General features: G+C 37.3%; 1 protein-coding gene across 1 annotated transcript in view; it reads left to right on the top strand.

Annotated features, from left to right (window-relative positions):
* The first annotated feature begins 521 nt into the window (after window positions 1-521).
* The window catches only part of COL6A6 (collagen type VI alpha 6 chain), a 40,940-nt gene continuing 25,511 nt past the window's right edge, over window positions 522-15,950 (top strand). Inside the window, 16 exon segments of the mRNA XM_039713319.1 lie at window positions 522-549; window positions 552-690; window positions 734-794; window positions 796-864; window positions 903-987; window positions 4,579-4,922; window positions 8,053-8,131; window positions 8,740-8,885; window positions 8,981-9,073; window positions 10,419-10,472; window positions 10,961-11,032; window positions 11,489-11,515; window positions 13,938-13,982; window positions 14,217-14,270; window positions 14,502-14,564; window positions 15,729-15,794. Coding sequence (XP_039569253.1) covers window positions 522-549; window positions 552-690; window positions 734-794; window positions 796-864; window positions 903-987; window positions 4,579-4,922; window positions 8,053-8,131; window positions 8,740-8,885; window positions 8,981-9,073; window positions 10,419-10,472; window positions 10,961-11,032; window positions 11,489-11,515; window positions 13,938-13,982; window positions 14,217-14,270; window positions 14,502-14,564; window positions 15,729-15,794 — 1,425 coding nt within the window.

Below are 15,950 nucleotides of genomic sequence, written 5' to 3'. Positions count from 1 at the left end.
TCAGAAAATAAATATTAATTAGTAAGGTATGCATGCAGAATGGAACTCAAAGTGCATAACTAAATTTTCCTTTGCTCTCTTGAGAGAGAGCAGGCTAACACATTCCAATGGTTGTGTTTCACATACAGAAGTGTTTAATATTCATTAACTGCAGATAAGTTCTGAGCAGACTGTGAATGAAAATTATGTTGTGGATTTCAGCATCTCTCCTTTTCCCTTGAATGGTGTTGCAGAAGGCTGTATCTTCTGACCCTCTGTATGATAATCAAGGGAAAAGAAGGAAATAGTGGGTGACAACAATTTAGCAGAATAGATGGGAGGGTTTTTCTGCCAAAGGCCAATAGGTCTTGGATTCTGAAAAGCAATTAGGATTCAAAATTACTTTTCTATTAGATTACACAACCTTTAAGGAAAGAGGAAATTTACAACATATTTATTCAGTCAGCAGGAAAGCTTCCATGACAGACATAATTTTCCTGGTAGATGGATTCTGGAGTATAGGGACAAAGAACTTCATGATCATGCACAGTGATCAATGGGAGGACAAAATTGTGTTGGTGTGATTCAGCACAGTGATGTGATATACACTGAATTCTTTTTGAACACTTTTTATAACAAAAATTATTCCTTAAAAAAGATACAAAATCTACATTACAAAGAAGGAGGTACCAAAACAGGGCAGAGCCTCCGGTACTGGAGAATCACTTCATAGCAAGTGCTGGTAGCCAAAAAGCGGCTTGACCAGAGTCTTTTCCAGTGAGTACTCTGCTGAGACTGTAGAGGATAGAGCAAGGGGCTTTAAGGAGCAATGGGGTCTATGTCTTTGAAGCTAACATGGGGATGATAAAATGCCCCTTGGGAGCTGTTTTTCATAGCTGATGATGCTATGATGATGATGAGAGTTCACAGTAGAAAATCTTGATGCACTGAAAACCATCAAAAATATTGTCAGTCAGGTCTGTTAATACAAACATCTCCCTGGTCAGGGTAAGGAACAAAACTTTTGCTGGGTGTATAATGACAAATATCCACACAGCTTTCTGCAGTCCCTGATAAAAGTACCTGAGCTAACTGCACAGCAGTGCAATGGTTTTACCAAAGAATACTGCCCATGTTTGTAACTCACAGCATGTACTTTGCTTCAGTCAAGAGCCACTACACTCCTTGCTATGGTAAATAGCTTCTGAAGTCAGACAGTGCTTTGCATTAAGCCCTCACAGTTCCTCAGTGCCTGAAAGGAGCGAGAGCGGATAGCCCCAGCAGGTATCTTAATAAAAAGAGGGAAACAGGCAATTCAGTGACATTTTAAAAACAACCTCCTAGAAACATAGCTTTGTCATCTCCAGCTGACCATACTGCTTCAGTGGGACTGTCAGCAGCCGCTGTCTGTCAACAAAACTGAAGTCTCACAGAGGCACTGTGCAGAGGGGGTGTCAGGAGATCCATCCTTGGATATGTGGGAGGTATTGGCAAGATGTGAACTGCAAATCCATGGTAATTCTGAGCTGCTATCCAAAAGTTTTTCCTAGATGAGAAAAAGAAAGTGGTATCTCTTACTAGATCTTTTATATGGCAACAGTGGATTGGATGCCACACAGCCTGAGAGGCTGCCAACCCCTAAGAAAATAAAGCTTCAGTAATGCCTTTAGTTAACATAGCAACTTTTTAAAAATATCACCTGCTGGTTTTGGGTCTGAGTTTATTCTGATTCTGACTTGGTGCTGGGTTGCCAGTTGCCTTATTATGTGGGAAGACTGAAGTACAGAACATACAGAGTTGCTCTTTAACATTACATATTCATGCCACATATGTAGTTTGATAATACTGTAGATGTGTTTGTTAAGTTGTAAAAAAGAAAAATGGAGTGCAAGACAAATCAAAAAGCTAATCTCCTCTGACAGGTGTAAGTAAATGGCATTGGTTGGATATGGCAAGAAGAGACAGTTCTGGAGCATTTCTTCTCTCTTTGCTCATCCTTCTAGGGACTGTGACTGTCCTTTAAAGCTCCTTGTTGTTGTTAAAGTTCCTGTGTGTTGTGTTCACATAGATGTTATATTTTATGTGTTGGATGTATGCTCTTCGTTCTCCTTGTTATGCCATAAAATTGATCCAACCCAGTTCTCCAGGTTTCATTCCCTTTGTGATCGGAAACTTACAGAGAAAGGAACATTGGGATGACCACACTGCTTGTCCAAGGCATTTTGTAGCAAGAGCTGAGCTTCTAATGCATCCTAGGCTAGTGAGATCTTGATTACCCCAAAATTGGCTGGTGTTTGCTGGGGTGTTGGGGGCCAAAATGAAGAGCTGAACCTTTTTCCTAAAGACAGAAGCAATTCATGTGAATTATATCTGCTCAGGTGGTTTGCAGAGAGAACAGCTGGGCCTGAGTCAGTAGGAGCTCTGTTCTTCCACCCACTCTTTATCCCACCAAGAGCTGAACAGACTCCCAGATGAAAAAATATTCCCTGGATCCTGCAAGCGGAGAGAGAGGGCTGCTGTGGAAGGGGAATGTGCTGCCATGGAGCAGTATGACCGTAGCTGACGCAGTAGCACCTCCTGGTGTCTCATGGCAGGGAACAGGGAGATTTAATGGGAGATACAGCAGTAAACTTTATATATGCATACAGGCACACTTGTTTAGAGAGAGAGAAGTTAAGGAAAGCATATTGGGTTTCATCTCAGTGATGGACATATTTATTGCTAAGATGTGCATAAATTTGTCTCATAAAATGAAGATCAGCTTTCTGTGAAGCCTGTTTTGTCTTGTCCTGTCATCTGTTTTAATATATTCACTGACCTTCTTTCCTGTAATAAATCTATTAATTCCTTTTTCCCCAGTTACCGTCTCTTACACTGACAGATTTTTCAATTTAAAGAATTGCATTTCAGGGACAGCATGTTGACAGGAGAAAAAAGATACCTTTGCAGCAGTAAGATAGAACAGTTTAACAATGTGGATGTTCGTAGGAGAACAGGCGGTGAGAAAAAGTGTTTGGTAACACAGAGGTGTTTACTCCTGCAAATAAATAGAGATTATCAACAAGGTATAGGATACCTACCAGTAGATGTTTTACACATTCTCATGCACAATATAGTAGCCCAAAAAATAAACTATTTACTGCTGTTTTGTTATTCTTGCTGGTACACTGAGAACTTGACAGAGAACGTTTAAAGAGCTGAGCACTGTGGATGACCATTTGTCAGGGCAAAATTGCTGAGTTCATGCTTATCCTTCACTCTGCCTCCAAACTGTGTGACTAAAAAGACCCAGGTCTTAGAAGAATCTCATTGTGAACACATACTCTGTGTCCTGTACATGAACACATACTGGAAGAAATATCCATAAGATTTTGTGTTCACATGTATGTGTAGACATGTATGCATGTAGAGATATATCTAACTGATTATTTTGTTGTGAGCTGAAAAGATAAGAGGCATAGATTTTTGGTGTTGATCTGAGGTCTGAATGTCAGATTTTTTTAGCCATAAATCTTGTTCAATGTGACCTTTTACATTCAAAGATTTTCACACTGCTTTCTGGCAGATCATACCCTCTAGGGGGCAGTTTGTACCACAAGTGACAATATTGAAACACAACTATGGTCCCTCTGAGATGAAAGTATTTGGAATATTTATTTCTGGAAGTATTTGGTTAAAGAACTGAACACATTTATCTCTTCCATGAGAGAGGGAAAACTCAGAAAAATTATGTGGAATAATAGTAACAAGCCCAAACTAGCAAAGCAGTCTTGTGATTCCTAAGTGTTTCAGAGTCAATGAGTGAAAAGAGAATAAAATTAGGTAGAGTGCTGTTATACACTAAAATTGCATGCCTCTGACTTTCTTGCAGAGGTACAACAATGAATAATAATGCATCTAGGATCACAGAATAAAATTCAACATGAGAAATTAATAATCAAGGTAGAGAAGAAAAAAAACATGTAGTTTGGCTGAGGTTTTAATGAGGGCAAGATGAGTGGGACAGAGGGAGGAATTAACCACGTCACACTATTAGTTGTTATTACAAAGAACAATGCAAGCAATTCCATAACTGAGGTACCCACCACCTTACAGCAGCTATTTTTCACAATGGTTATGACATTTCATGTAGTCAATGCTGCCTCTCTCTATCATGTTTGTTTTTTTGACCTGTTGTTCTATGTTTGCATGTATCACCTGGTCTTGTGACAAAGTGACAAAGCACAGTCAGTCATTAAGGTTCCCTTCATAGCTGGAATTTGTTGTACATTCTCAGTTGGTAGCAAAGCTCATAGATATATTTTCAAGATTAGGCCCTTTGAGGACACTGGGCAGCTGGAGAACAGACATGTTTTGCAGTTTGGGAATGTGCAGGTGTCGAGTAATTTAGTATTTGCAAGTTCATATGGCCTCACTGAAACCTGTGGGCTGATGACATTTTAAATATATGTATATGGAAAACCTATCTCACTGATTCTTACTTCTGGCTTTAAATCTACTATGTTGAATTTTGTTACATGATTCTGACAGAAAACAAGATCACAAAGAATGTGTGTTTATAGTTCTCTGTTTCCTCTTTTTTTTTCTTTTTTTTTTCAGAATGCAATATAGATCTTTCTATAGCAATTGATATTTCAAGGAGTGTGCAGCCAACAGCCACAATGCTCCTGAAACAGAGACTGCAAGCATTCCTCCCCACACTTCTACTCCAGATGAAATCACTGCCAAATACCAGCTGCAATGCTCCAGTTGAAATTGGGTTCAAGTTCCAAGTATTGGCAGAGAACAAACAATTAATCTTTGACTCTGGTTTTGAAGAGTATAATGAAGAGATCATCCAGAAGTTCTTAGGTGCACAGACCACTGTGGACACCTACATGAATGCAGACTTTTTGCAGGCACTTGAGGAGAACTTCTTTAATGTGACCTCTGCTAAAGTTAAGGTAACTTAATGGTATGAGCATATATCTTGGAAAAATTAGGCAGTGTAATATTTGCAGACTCTGATGCTGTCTGTAAAACATCAGGAAGACAAAAAGAAGTTCAGGAATTGATGATGCTAATAAACAGAATCACAGAATGGTAGAGATTAGAAGGAATCCCTGGAAGTCACCTTCTTCAATCCCTGTGTTCAGGGAGAGTTAACTAAAGCAGGGCCATGTCCTGATGGCTTTTGTGGATCTCCAAGAATGGAGACTCCTCAATGTCTCCAGACAGCCAGTGCAAGTGCTCAGTCACCCTTGTCTTTTCTTAAGTTTATATAGAACCTCTGGTTATTTTGTTGACTTGATATAACCTGATATATCAATTACAATTCCCTGGAAGCTCTGCCAATTTACCTGTAGTGAGATGGTACCCAGAATATTTGGCTTAATACATGTGATGAGTATTCCCACAGATAACCTTCTTATATCGACCATGGAATGATTGTACTTTAGGCAGTGGAAAGTAGTTTTCTTTCAGGAATTCTTATTCCTAAAAGGAAACTACTTTCTTATTCCTGATTCTGTATCTTTGTCCAGAATAGTGACAGATCGAAACAGAAGTTACAGAAAAAGTTCATCTGAGAAATTTGCTTACGGAAGTTTATTCATGTCATTAACTTGTCAAATAATTAAAAAAACCCAAAAACCAAAGCTGTGTTCTACTTACAGATAACTGATGATCAGGAAATTCTGCCTAGATGCTGCAGATAATTTATTCATCTTGAAGTGAGGTGAAGGGAGAAGCATAAAGTTTCATCTAATCTCTCCTGAAATGAATGGGGATTCTTTCAACTTGAGTTCAAGGCATTCAGATCTCATTGGAGTGTTTCAGGATCAATGCCTTGACAGTTTATCCTTGATGAGGCACTGACTCTGTAAAGCACTGAGTATGTCCTGTTGAAGCTGTTTGAATATTAGCACTTACTAAGGTCTCCATGCAGGAAGACCTTCCTACTAAGGAAGAACTGGTTAGTTCTTGCTAAATATTTAAGGGGTTTCATCTTCCAACTTTATTTTTGCTTTTATGAAACACCAATTTTCATCTGGCATGGAGTGAGGAAGCCATATTACAAATTCCTCTGCTTTCAGATGCAAGTTGGCATTCTATTTTTTACACCAATTGTATAGGTGTGTTTGACTTGCCAGTTTAAGTTGCACCAATTTGGTGCACATTTAAGGAGTTTTTTTCTAAAGATTAGTTAAAATGTCTGAACAGGGAACATGACCACATAAGATTTTGCTTGTTTTGAGTCTCAGAGAAAGAACTTGTTTGACATAAAAGTAAAAGCAATGCTTTTTTCCTCCTAATTGCCAGTTCTGGAGATCAGCATCAAGCAAGGCTTCTTTCTGCTTAGGCATTATTATTATAAATAAAAATATGCTGCATATCTCAGCACTTTACCAGTGGATTAGTATTCTTCTCTGACACTGTTTATGTACAAATTGAAAGTACAAGACTTTAGAATGCATATGAAATCACAATTTAATCTTCCTAGGATCCTGAGCAATAACATGCTTGTTCTGTAAAGATTATTAGTTATAAAACTCATCAGGGACCATGATTATGTGTTGGTTGAATTTCTTCTTTTCTTTGTTATAGACTTGCTTAGCAGCAAAAGAGTTGGACCTAATTCCAGCATTTTCAACAATGGATGTGTTCCAACAAGAGCTTGATATAAACAAGTATAAACAAATGCTTTGTAAACATAATAACATATCTTTACATACCTTTACATATATTTACATTTATATGCCCACAGTAACACCCCACATTCCCTGTTCCCCTTGTTTTTAAATAGAAAGATCATTAAAAAAAACCAACCAAACCCAGGCCTACAGCACTGTCTCTACCAATCTCTGATGAGTTTACCCATCTATGGTCCAGCTCTCCACTGTATCACACGGTGCTTGAACAAGCATAGAATTTGTACCAGTGCCTCCATATTGTATGTTTGGTAACTTACCAGTTAATTCCAGCTTAAATTCTTGTCTCCTGACTGCTTTAGTACAGATGTGGGATGTTTGGTGTGGCAGTCACTTCATTTGCTTTTGTCACCTGTGGAAAAATGTACCTTAACAGAAGTAACAGGTTTTGCATTGGTCAAAGCTGTGCCTTGCATAGGGAATGTAAAATGTAAAGGGTGGGAGGGAAGAAGCTCTAGATGTGCTTGCGCACTTGCTGGTTAGAGAGTTTAGGAGGATTTTAAGTTATTGCCATTGAGGATAGGACAAAATTTATTTGTGCACCTTCTTTCTGGGCAAACTAATCCACTCTGTGAGTGGAACAAATGTAAAGGGTGGGAGGGAAGAAGCTCTAGATATTCTTGTGCTCTTGCTGGTTAGAGTGTTTAGGAGGATTTTAAGTTATTGCCACTGGGCAAACGAATCCACTCTGTGAGTGGAAACTGAGAAGTCTTCTGTTGGTTTGAAGAGGGAATTGGAGAGAAATGGCAACTTGAAGGGTAACTGAGAAACTGTGCTTTTCTTCTATACTGGAAGAAACTTAACTGTAACTCTTTGGCCTGAAAAGATGGAAATGTATCCAATGCAAATTATTAGCATCCTGAGGTGAGCCAAACCTTATGTCTTAAGAAGGAAACATAGGGCAGAGGATGGAGAAGGATTATGACCTGCCTATGTGGAAGGACAAAAGGACATAAACATATCCATAGGGGGAGGATTAGACGCAGAGAGGATGCGCTTCCTGGTGTTGACAGCCATAAGGAGCTGCTCTTGCAGAAATGGGAGAATTTGCTCTAAATTCTTCTCCACATTCACATATAAGAGAGCTCTTCAGACATCAGAGAAGATTTTTCAGTGGGTAAGTTAAGATGATAGATATAATATGATAGCTATGCTATATTCAGCAAGAAAAATCCCTCAAATGGAAGTGCTATCCAGGAAGAGAGGCTTTTGTGTTCCGTTCTCATTGTTCCTCGTTACCATTTTCCATCACATTTCAGGTCTACCACAGTGTAGTGCAATTTGACCATCTCATAGCCATTTCTCAATGTGAGCTGTAATTCTTACAAAGACTGTACTTTCAGTTTCTTTGCAATTGATTTGTCATTACTCCCCTTCCTGCCAGGTTCTGTTAATATTTTCAGATGGGCTGGATGATTCACTGGATAACCTGAAGAAAGCAGCAGAGTCACTTCGCTTTAAAGGTATTACAGCACAACTTTGATACTCCTGCCTCCTTCTACCACAGGCTGATGTACAACTCCTCCATTTTCTACTTGACACTGACACTCCACACTCATGTGGAATTGCCCAGGAGTCCCTGGGAGAGTATTTGCTTCTTCTTGTGAAGCAGTGTACATGTTGATTTGTCACTATATGGCAGATGATGCCAGAGACATGCCTAGAGGTGCAGAGGTTCTAGTTTCTAGAGTCCAGCTTCAACAGCTGGAGGAACTCAGGATGGACCCTTCTAACTGATGAGAACAGCACCATAGGTTAGATACAACTCTGACTTCTCTAGGAAAAAGCAGGTTTGAACTTGTGTTTGGCCACTGAGTAACATTCTGGTCTGACAGCTGGAGAGAAAAGCCAATTGGAAAATTACTGGTCTGGATTTTTCTCTTACACATTTTTCTCAATAGCTCAATTTCATTTGACATATTGTATTGAAGACATAAAATGTAAGTCTTTCAGGGAATTGCTGTTATTCAAGTTTATATTGTTGGTTAAATCGTATTTACAATAATATAAATGATTGTAATTAAATACAAATTTAGGTATTCACTAATTTAAATTTGTGCTTATGTTGAAGGTCTTGATGCACTTCTGTTAGTTGGCCTGGACAATACACAGAACTTGACTGAATTTTGGGAAATAGAGTTTGGCAGAGGGTTTGGATACAATGAACCTCTGAATGTTGGGTTTGCAGATGTTGCCAATATTTTGCAGAGAAATCTTGTAAGTCCTTCTGTGATATAAACAAAAAGTGGGGGGAAATCAGTCTTTGTTTATGATTAGTATATGTAAATGAAATTTTTCTTGTAATTTTTCAGGATACTGTTGCAGAGAGAAAATGCTGTAAGGTTATTTGTAAGTGTCTTGGAGAAAATGGTGATCATGGTGTCAGAGGAAATCCTGGAAGGAAGGTAGGAGTTCTAAGATAGATATTACATAAGAACTTTTTCATTTTTCAAAGTTTTTCTGGCTTTTTGTAGTGTTTCAGAGCATGCATGTGTGTCTCCATAACATTTAATGCTAGGACAGATGAAGGAGAAACATGAAATGTGATCCTTTCTCTGCTGCATTCTCCTATGCAAAATATTTTTGTAATGAAAATAATTTGTATATATAAAAATCATTAAGCACTCTACTGCACCAATTCAGCAGAAAATGGAGAGGGATTAAAAAAATAAGTCTGATTAATTAAGAGCCTTATTATCTATTGGGAATGAGAAACTTCCAACTGACATGCTGAGAGTAGAAAATAATAATTTTTCACTAGGTATGTGCCTTATCCTTTTGTGACTGGTTATTCCAAATGTCCTCTTCTATAAGTCTGTTTTGATCCAAAAGGATTACTTCTTTTTAAGTTTAAAGATTTAAAGTTGGGGTTTTTAAGCCTTTTTGAATATTACAGATATGACTACTTCTACAGCATACTAGTAGAATTAATTATTAAAGTTTTTAATATATGTAGTCTCCATTTGACTACTATTCATTCCATTATTTCTACTTATTCCAGTAGCATGTGAGATAAATGATATCTGCAGTTCACACTCTTCAGTTATATGGTTGCAGTTAAATGAAGTTTTGGTTATCTCTTAAGAAAAGTATAGTCTTCTAATACTTCTTCATAAACCAATTTACTGGGTTTTTTTTCCATTACTCTTGTTGCTTTTCTTATACCTTTCTGTTTTACTAAAAGACTAGATTAAGGTGCTTAGACAGTGTTCAGAATGTAAACATAGTTGTCTTGCAGCTAGAAATTCCCTGTGTCCCAGTTTCTCTCTGCTCAAATTTTGCCCAAAGGGTAATGATATTTGCATGACTTCCAATATAAAGTTGAAACGTTCCTGTGTGTTGCAAGGCATTGCAATAACTTTGTCCTAACAAGTTTCCAACTCCATATATTTTTCATTTCACCTTAGAATTTCATTACTATAATGCTTTCTTTTCCAAGTCACTAGAAAGATGTTTCATTTGGCCAGGTATCCCAATGAGCTTTGTTAAGCCATCACAGAGGTCTCTGAAATAACAGCTGAAACTGTATATTAACCATTGTTCTTTTTCTTGGATTTACATTTGGGAGGCTTTTTCCAGCCATGTCAAATACACAGGACTGTACACAGTGTCTGTGTAAATGCAGGAAGCCTGCCCTCCTTAGCATAACCATATCTTTCAGGGAATGTTTTCTATCTCTATGTGCAGAATAATCTGGTAGAGATGAACCCAGTGTGAGCCCAGTGTTACTTTTAAATTCTTCTTTTTCAGGGAAGTACAGGTTACAGAGGATCTCCTGGCCATCCTGGTGAGGAAGGTGGGATTGTAAGTAAACATTTGTCTTCCTGCTATGATGATGTTAGTTGGTGCCTGAACCTGTACCCATCAATGTTAACCCAAAATGTGTTAGAGGAACAGGTAAATAGATCTGTTTCTCTGTGCCCCTGCACCTCATAGTTAGGCAGTTAAAAAAGCAAAGTGAGTTAGTTATTCAGTTTAAAAAACCAACCCACCTTCAAGTACAGACAATTGAGTTAGAGATTGATAATGCAGTATAAACATAGCATGATAATGAGAGCAAATAACCAGGTGCAACTCAAATTAGTAATTGATATTCTCTTATGGCCTGAATTAAAATTTGCAGGAGACTTGCATTTGTGTCCTTAGTGCAGTGAATAGTGATACAGTTCTGTCTTGCTTTAGTCTTATGTGTAAAAGTCTTATGATAAAAAGTCTTATGTGTAGTCTTATGATAAATTAACCAGTAATCATCATTGTATGGATGACATTGAACATTTTCCTTTGTTTCTTAGGGGGAGAGAGGCCCAGCCGGTTTCAGTGGGACTCAAGGAGACAGGGGATGTGCAGGTGTCAGAGGCCATAAGGCAAGTGTGTACCTTTGAAACATTTCCTAATTTTGTTTCCCATAACTGTTTTCTGTGCTGGGAACAAATCCCTGTGCTGTCTCCCTGAAGCATGGATGAACATCAAGATCCAGCTGTAGGAATGGCATTTTGAGAGACATTTTGTGTAACCCGAGCATGGTTGAATGGCTCAGGATTTTGCTGACTAAGCAACTTGATGATGACTTTGTCACCACCAACTCCAAGCTGGCATAAGTTAAAGCTATAAAGCTTTATGGAGTGGGAATTAAAATTAAGCCTGCACTGTCTTCCCAGAGGATAGGAGGAAATCCCATATGTGACAGTAGAAGGTTTTACAGTAGGGACTACCAATACTGAGCTCAGCATACCTCTGCACAATAAGCTATTGTGCCCTGCTTTTCAAGCTCAATAAAAACACTTCTACCAAATTTCATCTATATTTATTTTCAATTTCAGGGGGCCAGAGGCTATAGAGGAAGTCAGGTATGTGTTTTCATGTGTGATCCATTTTCTTTGAGAACAGAGTTCTGCTTCCTTTCATATCACTCTGTAAAATGAAATTTTCAACAAGGAAGAAAAATAGTGTAAAAACTTCACAGAATTCAATGTACTTTTGCTATGGTTCTATAAGGATGGATTTAAGGTACTTATCACATTAATCAAAATCAGCAGTCATGATTGGATTTTTATATTATTGCAGTCTATTAGTCTAACTGACAGGAAAAGGATTTATTTACTAACTAGTTTGATAATCTGTTCAGGTGGTAATTCTGGTCCTATGGAGCTCATTCTAATTGTGAAGAGGAGCAGAGGGAAAAAAAGGTTGTAACTAATATTTATTGGGGGTTTGGACATAATTTTCCCTAGATTATTATTGACAGTATTATTTGCAGTATCCAAACTTCTCTTCAAGCTGTGTTTGTCATCTCATCTGCTGATATTTCAAGGCTCCTTGTTTAACCTTTCAAACATACCTGTTCATGAAGGAGATATGGTCACCAATTCAATAATAAAAAGTGAAGCCTGGAAGACAATGATCTATAACAGTAATAGTTTCCAAGCCACAGTGATTAAAAAATTAACTTGTATTTAAATGCTTTGATACAAAATCACTCTAAAAATGAGTTATGAGCCTCAAAGATTCAGAAGATGTTTGCCTCCATAACCGAGCATCTTGGAGAAAGTTCAGAGAGTTTTTCTGAAAACTCAGCTCTAGTTAAAGTACTGCTCTGTACTAACTTTTTAATCTTCTCATGTGTTTCTCTTTCCTTTTCCTTTTTTTTCTCTATATTCTCTGAAGTAATTTGTCTTTCTTACAATGTTCAAAATGTCTGATTATAGAAGAGGGAGAGTACTTGCTGATGATTTCAATTTGTCAAAGTTAAATAGTGCAGTAGGTCTTACCAGTTGCACAGACTTGATTGAAATCCAGTGAATATGTGAATTTCTACATTATGTTGTGTTGTTATAGCCACACATTTTATTTTAAATAAAAATATGAAACTTTCAGCACATAAAAGAAGTGATTAAATTGTGCCAACTCAGTAAGGTTGAAGCAGTTTATTGAAGTTACTGAAATCTGGAAGGCATTTTATTGTAGCTATTTGAATAAAAGGAAATGCTGAATGTTTTAATAGTATGAAGTTTGGCTCAGGTTTTCCAAGGTAGGAAGTGACTGATAGAAAAAAATAACACTTCAATAAAAGTAATGATTACTTAGTGCTCAAAATTTTTCTCAAATGCTTATTCAAGAAATTCTTGTTTGTGACATACGAATCTAATCAAAATGTACAGCCAGCTGTCTTTTCTTGTAGTAGATACAGAACTGTTTTAAATTAAAGTTCTTCCTCAGGAATTTTAACTAGGAGGTTTGCAGCATCAGTTTAGCATCAAAACCTACAAAGCATTTGTATCTGTGTCTGTATCAGGGTGAGACTGCTGACAATTTTAACTTGTTCTTGTGCCACTTTCAGTGTTTGTTGAGTATCATTTCAGCTTTCTGCTTAGTTGTCTCTGCTAAATTAATTTCTTACTACAAATTAAGCCAACACAGTTAATGCCTTCATTTTCATCCTAGTAAAGGAAGACGGAAGAAGTTTCACAATACCCTGTAAAAATTGAGTTTATTTGTCTGAGTCTGAAACATTGTGGGGCATACATACAAGAGATAAGAGTCTAACAGTTTTAACTTTATTTAGATGCCCCACACAAGTTAACACTGCAAACTCCTTAAGTCTGGGATGAGTATTTAGTGGGAAAATGACTTCCATATCTGTTTGCAATGCAGTGTATCATTTTTGCAGGCAAAGGGAAGAGAAAAACGATATTAATTTGAAAGGGAAGGTGACTGATATTTATGTAGCACTGGTATTTTATGTACTCTTGCTGAAAGAGTTATCAAGTTTCTTTAAAAATCCTAAAGTCCAAGATCAATCTTCTGTAATTATTTTTCAATCATGGTTATTCTTTCTGTTTCTCCAATCCACTCTTCATATTATAAAACTATGTAAGAAAGCACAGTAAAAACACATATGATGGTTGAAATCAGAATTACAAGGTTATCAGTATGATAGATCAAATACTAGTAGTTTATTTTGGAATATATTTGCATTTTGAAGGTCCTGCAGCTGGGAAAAGATTTAAAAGCTAAAGGAAGGAAAAGCAGAATTTAAATCCTGATGGAAATCCATAATTTGAATAGCTGTTTTTCTCATTAAGTATCCTTAACAGTTAGTTTTAGAAATTGTTATAGCAATTATAATTTATTATTCTTGTTATTCTTATTAACCATTAAAATCACAGATCTTATTCAAGTTTGCAAATGCACGGTGAACTCTTCTTTCTTTGCTCAAAGAGACAAGTGGACTAATGCTAATTAGCTTTTTTTTTTTCCTTATTGCAACAGGGTGATCATGGTGAGCGTGGATTTGATGGCACTGATGGAGAGCAGGTAAACTTTACTTTAAATGTGCAGTGCTGTTAAAGACACCAACCTCAGGGTTCAAAGGTACAGATTTTGTGCCTTGAATAGGCTTTAATGCTGAACAGAAGTTCTGTTGTTGTGTTTAGAATTGTGTACGTGATTGAAGCTAGATTCTGCCAGAAAAAAATCCTGCCAGAACCTGATTTAGTAGAAAGAACAAACATTAATTTTTATTTCTTTCTCTCCCCTTTCTGAGTCTAGGGAGATCGTGGATTTCCTGGACCTTCTGGAGAGAAAGGCAGCAGAGGAAAATGGGTGAAGTACCCCTTACAGTAATGTTTAGATGTTATGGAAACCTCTTTCCAAAGTGTAATGCTGTCTGTAATGCCTGTGAGTTGTTTTTAATAGCTGCCTGTTCTCTAATATGCTCTCACTCCTGCTCTAAATCAGTGTACCTCCACTGACTTCAACAGATCTGGAACTCTGCTGCCATAGATATTATTTATACTTGTACCTGAATTGTTTGTGCTCTTTTTATGAATTTAGGGCAGAAAAGGCCCCAGAGGAGAACCAGGTGAACGAGGAGAATCTGGTCTAAGAGGAGATCATGTAAATGCATTCCTTTATTTTTATTATATTTCACTGATTTGCACCTCAATTTTGTGATAGAGATGTCTGAAATATTTGAAGTTTTTTTCTCGGTCCTAGAAAATGCAGTACTTGGCAAGAAGAATGGCATATTCTAGGAGTCCTGAACTCTTTAGATGCAGATGGACTGATGTGTTTTGATGTGTTGCTTGGAAGCAGGTGTTTAAGCCTCAGGACTCCTGCTTGCTTATGATTTTTTGGTTGGTTTGGTTTTCTGTTTTCAGCATAGGCAACATAAATTCTTTTGGAGCTGCTTATCATAGAATTATCATAGAATTATCATAGAATGGCTTGGGCTGAAGGGAAACCTAAAGATCATCTAGTTAGTTCCACACCCCCTGCCATGGGCAAGAACACCTCACACTAGACCAGACAGTCTGGTGAAAAGACCAGGACTAGGTCAGTCTTCCCTGTTTGTTCCCACCCTACAGAGGAATTCTGGATCACTTGAAAGCCGTTTGCACTGACTCTTAGTTAGCAATTTATAATGATGCAAAGGCAAGTTACTTCTTTATATTCACATTTTTTCTTTGCATGTTCCAGAGACCTACATAAATGCATTCCCTGGACTAAAATTCCAGTGCAGACACCATAATTCTTGTCTTGAAAAGAAAAAATTTTGTCTTTTCACATATATTTCAAAGACTTTGTTCCAAAAAGTCATATATTGTGCTGACTCGTGTCTTTAAAGCTTATATTGGAAAAAAAAAAAAAGAGTTCAAGTGACATGGTAATTTGCCTCTTTGAGAGATCAGGATTTCACCTGATCTAGCATTAAGTGGCTAAATAGAATCCATTCTAGTGTAAGCCCCCAAGTGAAACTCATGAGTTATGACTGTAACTCAATTAACTGTATCAAATCAACCAGAACAGTTTCACATTTTCAGTTTAATTTGTTGTCCATTAGTAATTTTGCTTTTAATCCCTGTGGAAAAGAACTTGGTGGACTTTGCAGAACTTCCTATATTGAGTTCTTATAAGCATCATCATTTAAAATAGCCTTTTTATTCTTTGCTCTCTTTAATTACAAATTTAATTAATTCTACTTCTGTATCCTTCTGCTGTAGTCAAAGTAATAAAGGTATGGTAACAGAAAATGCTGAGCTTTCTATTGATTCTTTTCAGGGAGATCCTGGGGCTACCAATAATGTTACTGGCCCTAAGGGTGAAAAAGGAAACCTGGCATCACAGGTAAGAAAGCTGTTCTATTTTGTGGAGAGAGGATTTGCATAATGGCTAATTTCTACTGGCTGTCCAGTGACCAAGGAGGTTTTTGTTTGTCTGCAACACAGAAAGCTTTAGGAACTGCTTGATACAAGAGAAAAAAAAAGTTTATAAAGTCTATGG

The sequence above is a fragment of the Passer montanus genome, unplaced genomic scaffold, assembly GCF_014805655.1.
Source record: "Passer montanus isolate IOZ18808 unplaced genomic scaffold, ASM1480565v1 scaffold10, whole genome shotgun sequence".
NCBI lineage: Eukaryota > Metazoa > Chordata > Aves > Passeriformes > Passeridae > Passer > Passer montanus.
Note: the sequence above shows the minus strand (reverse complement) of the source record. Positions and strands in the feature narration are given on the sequence as shown.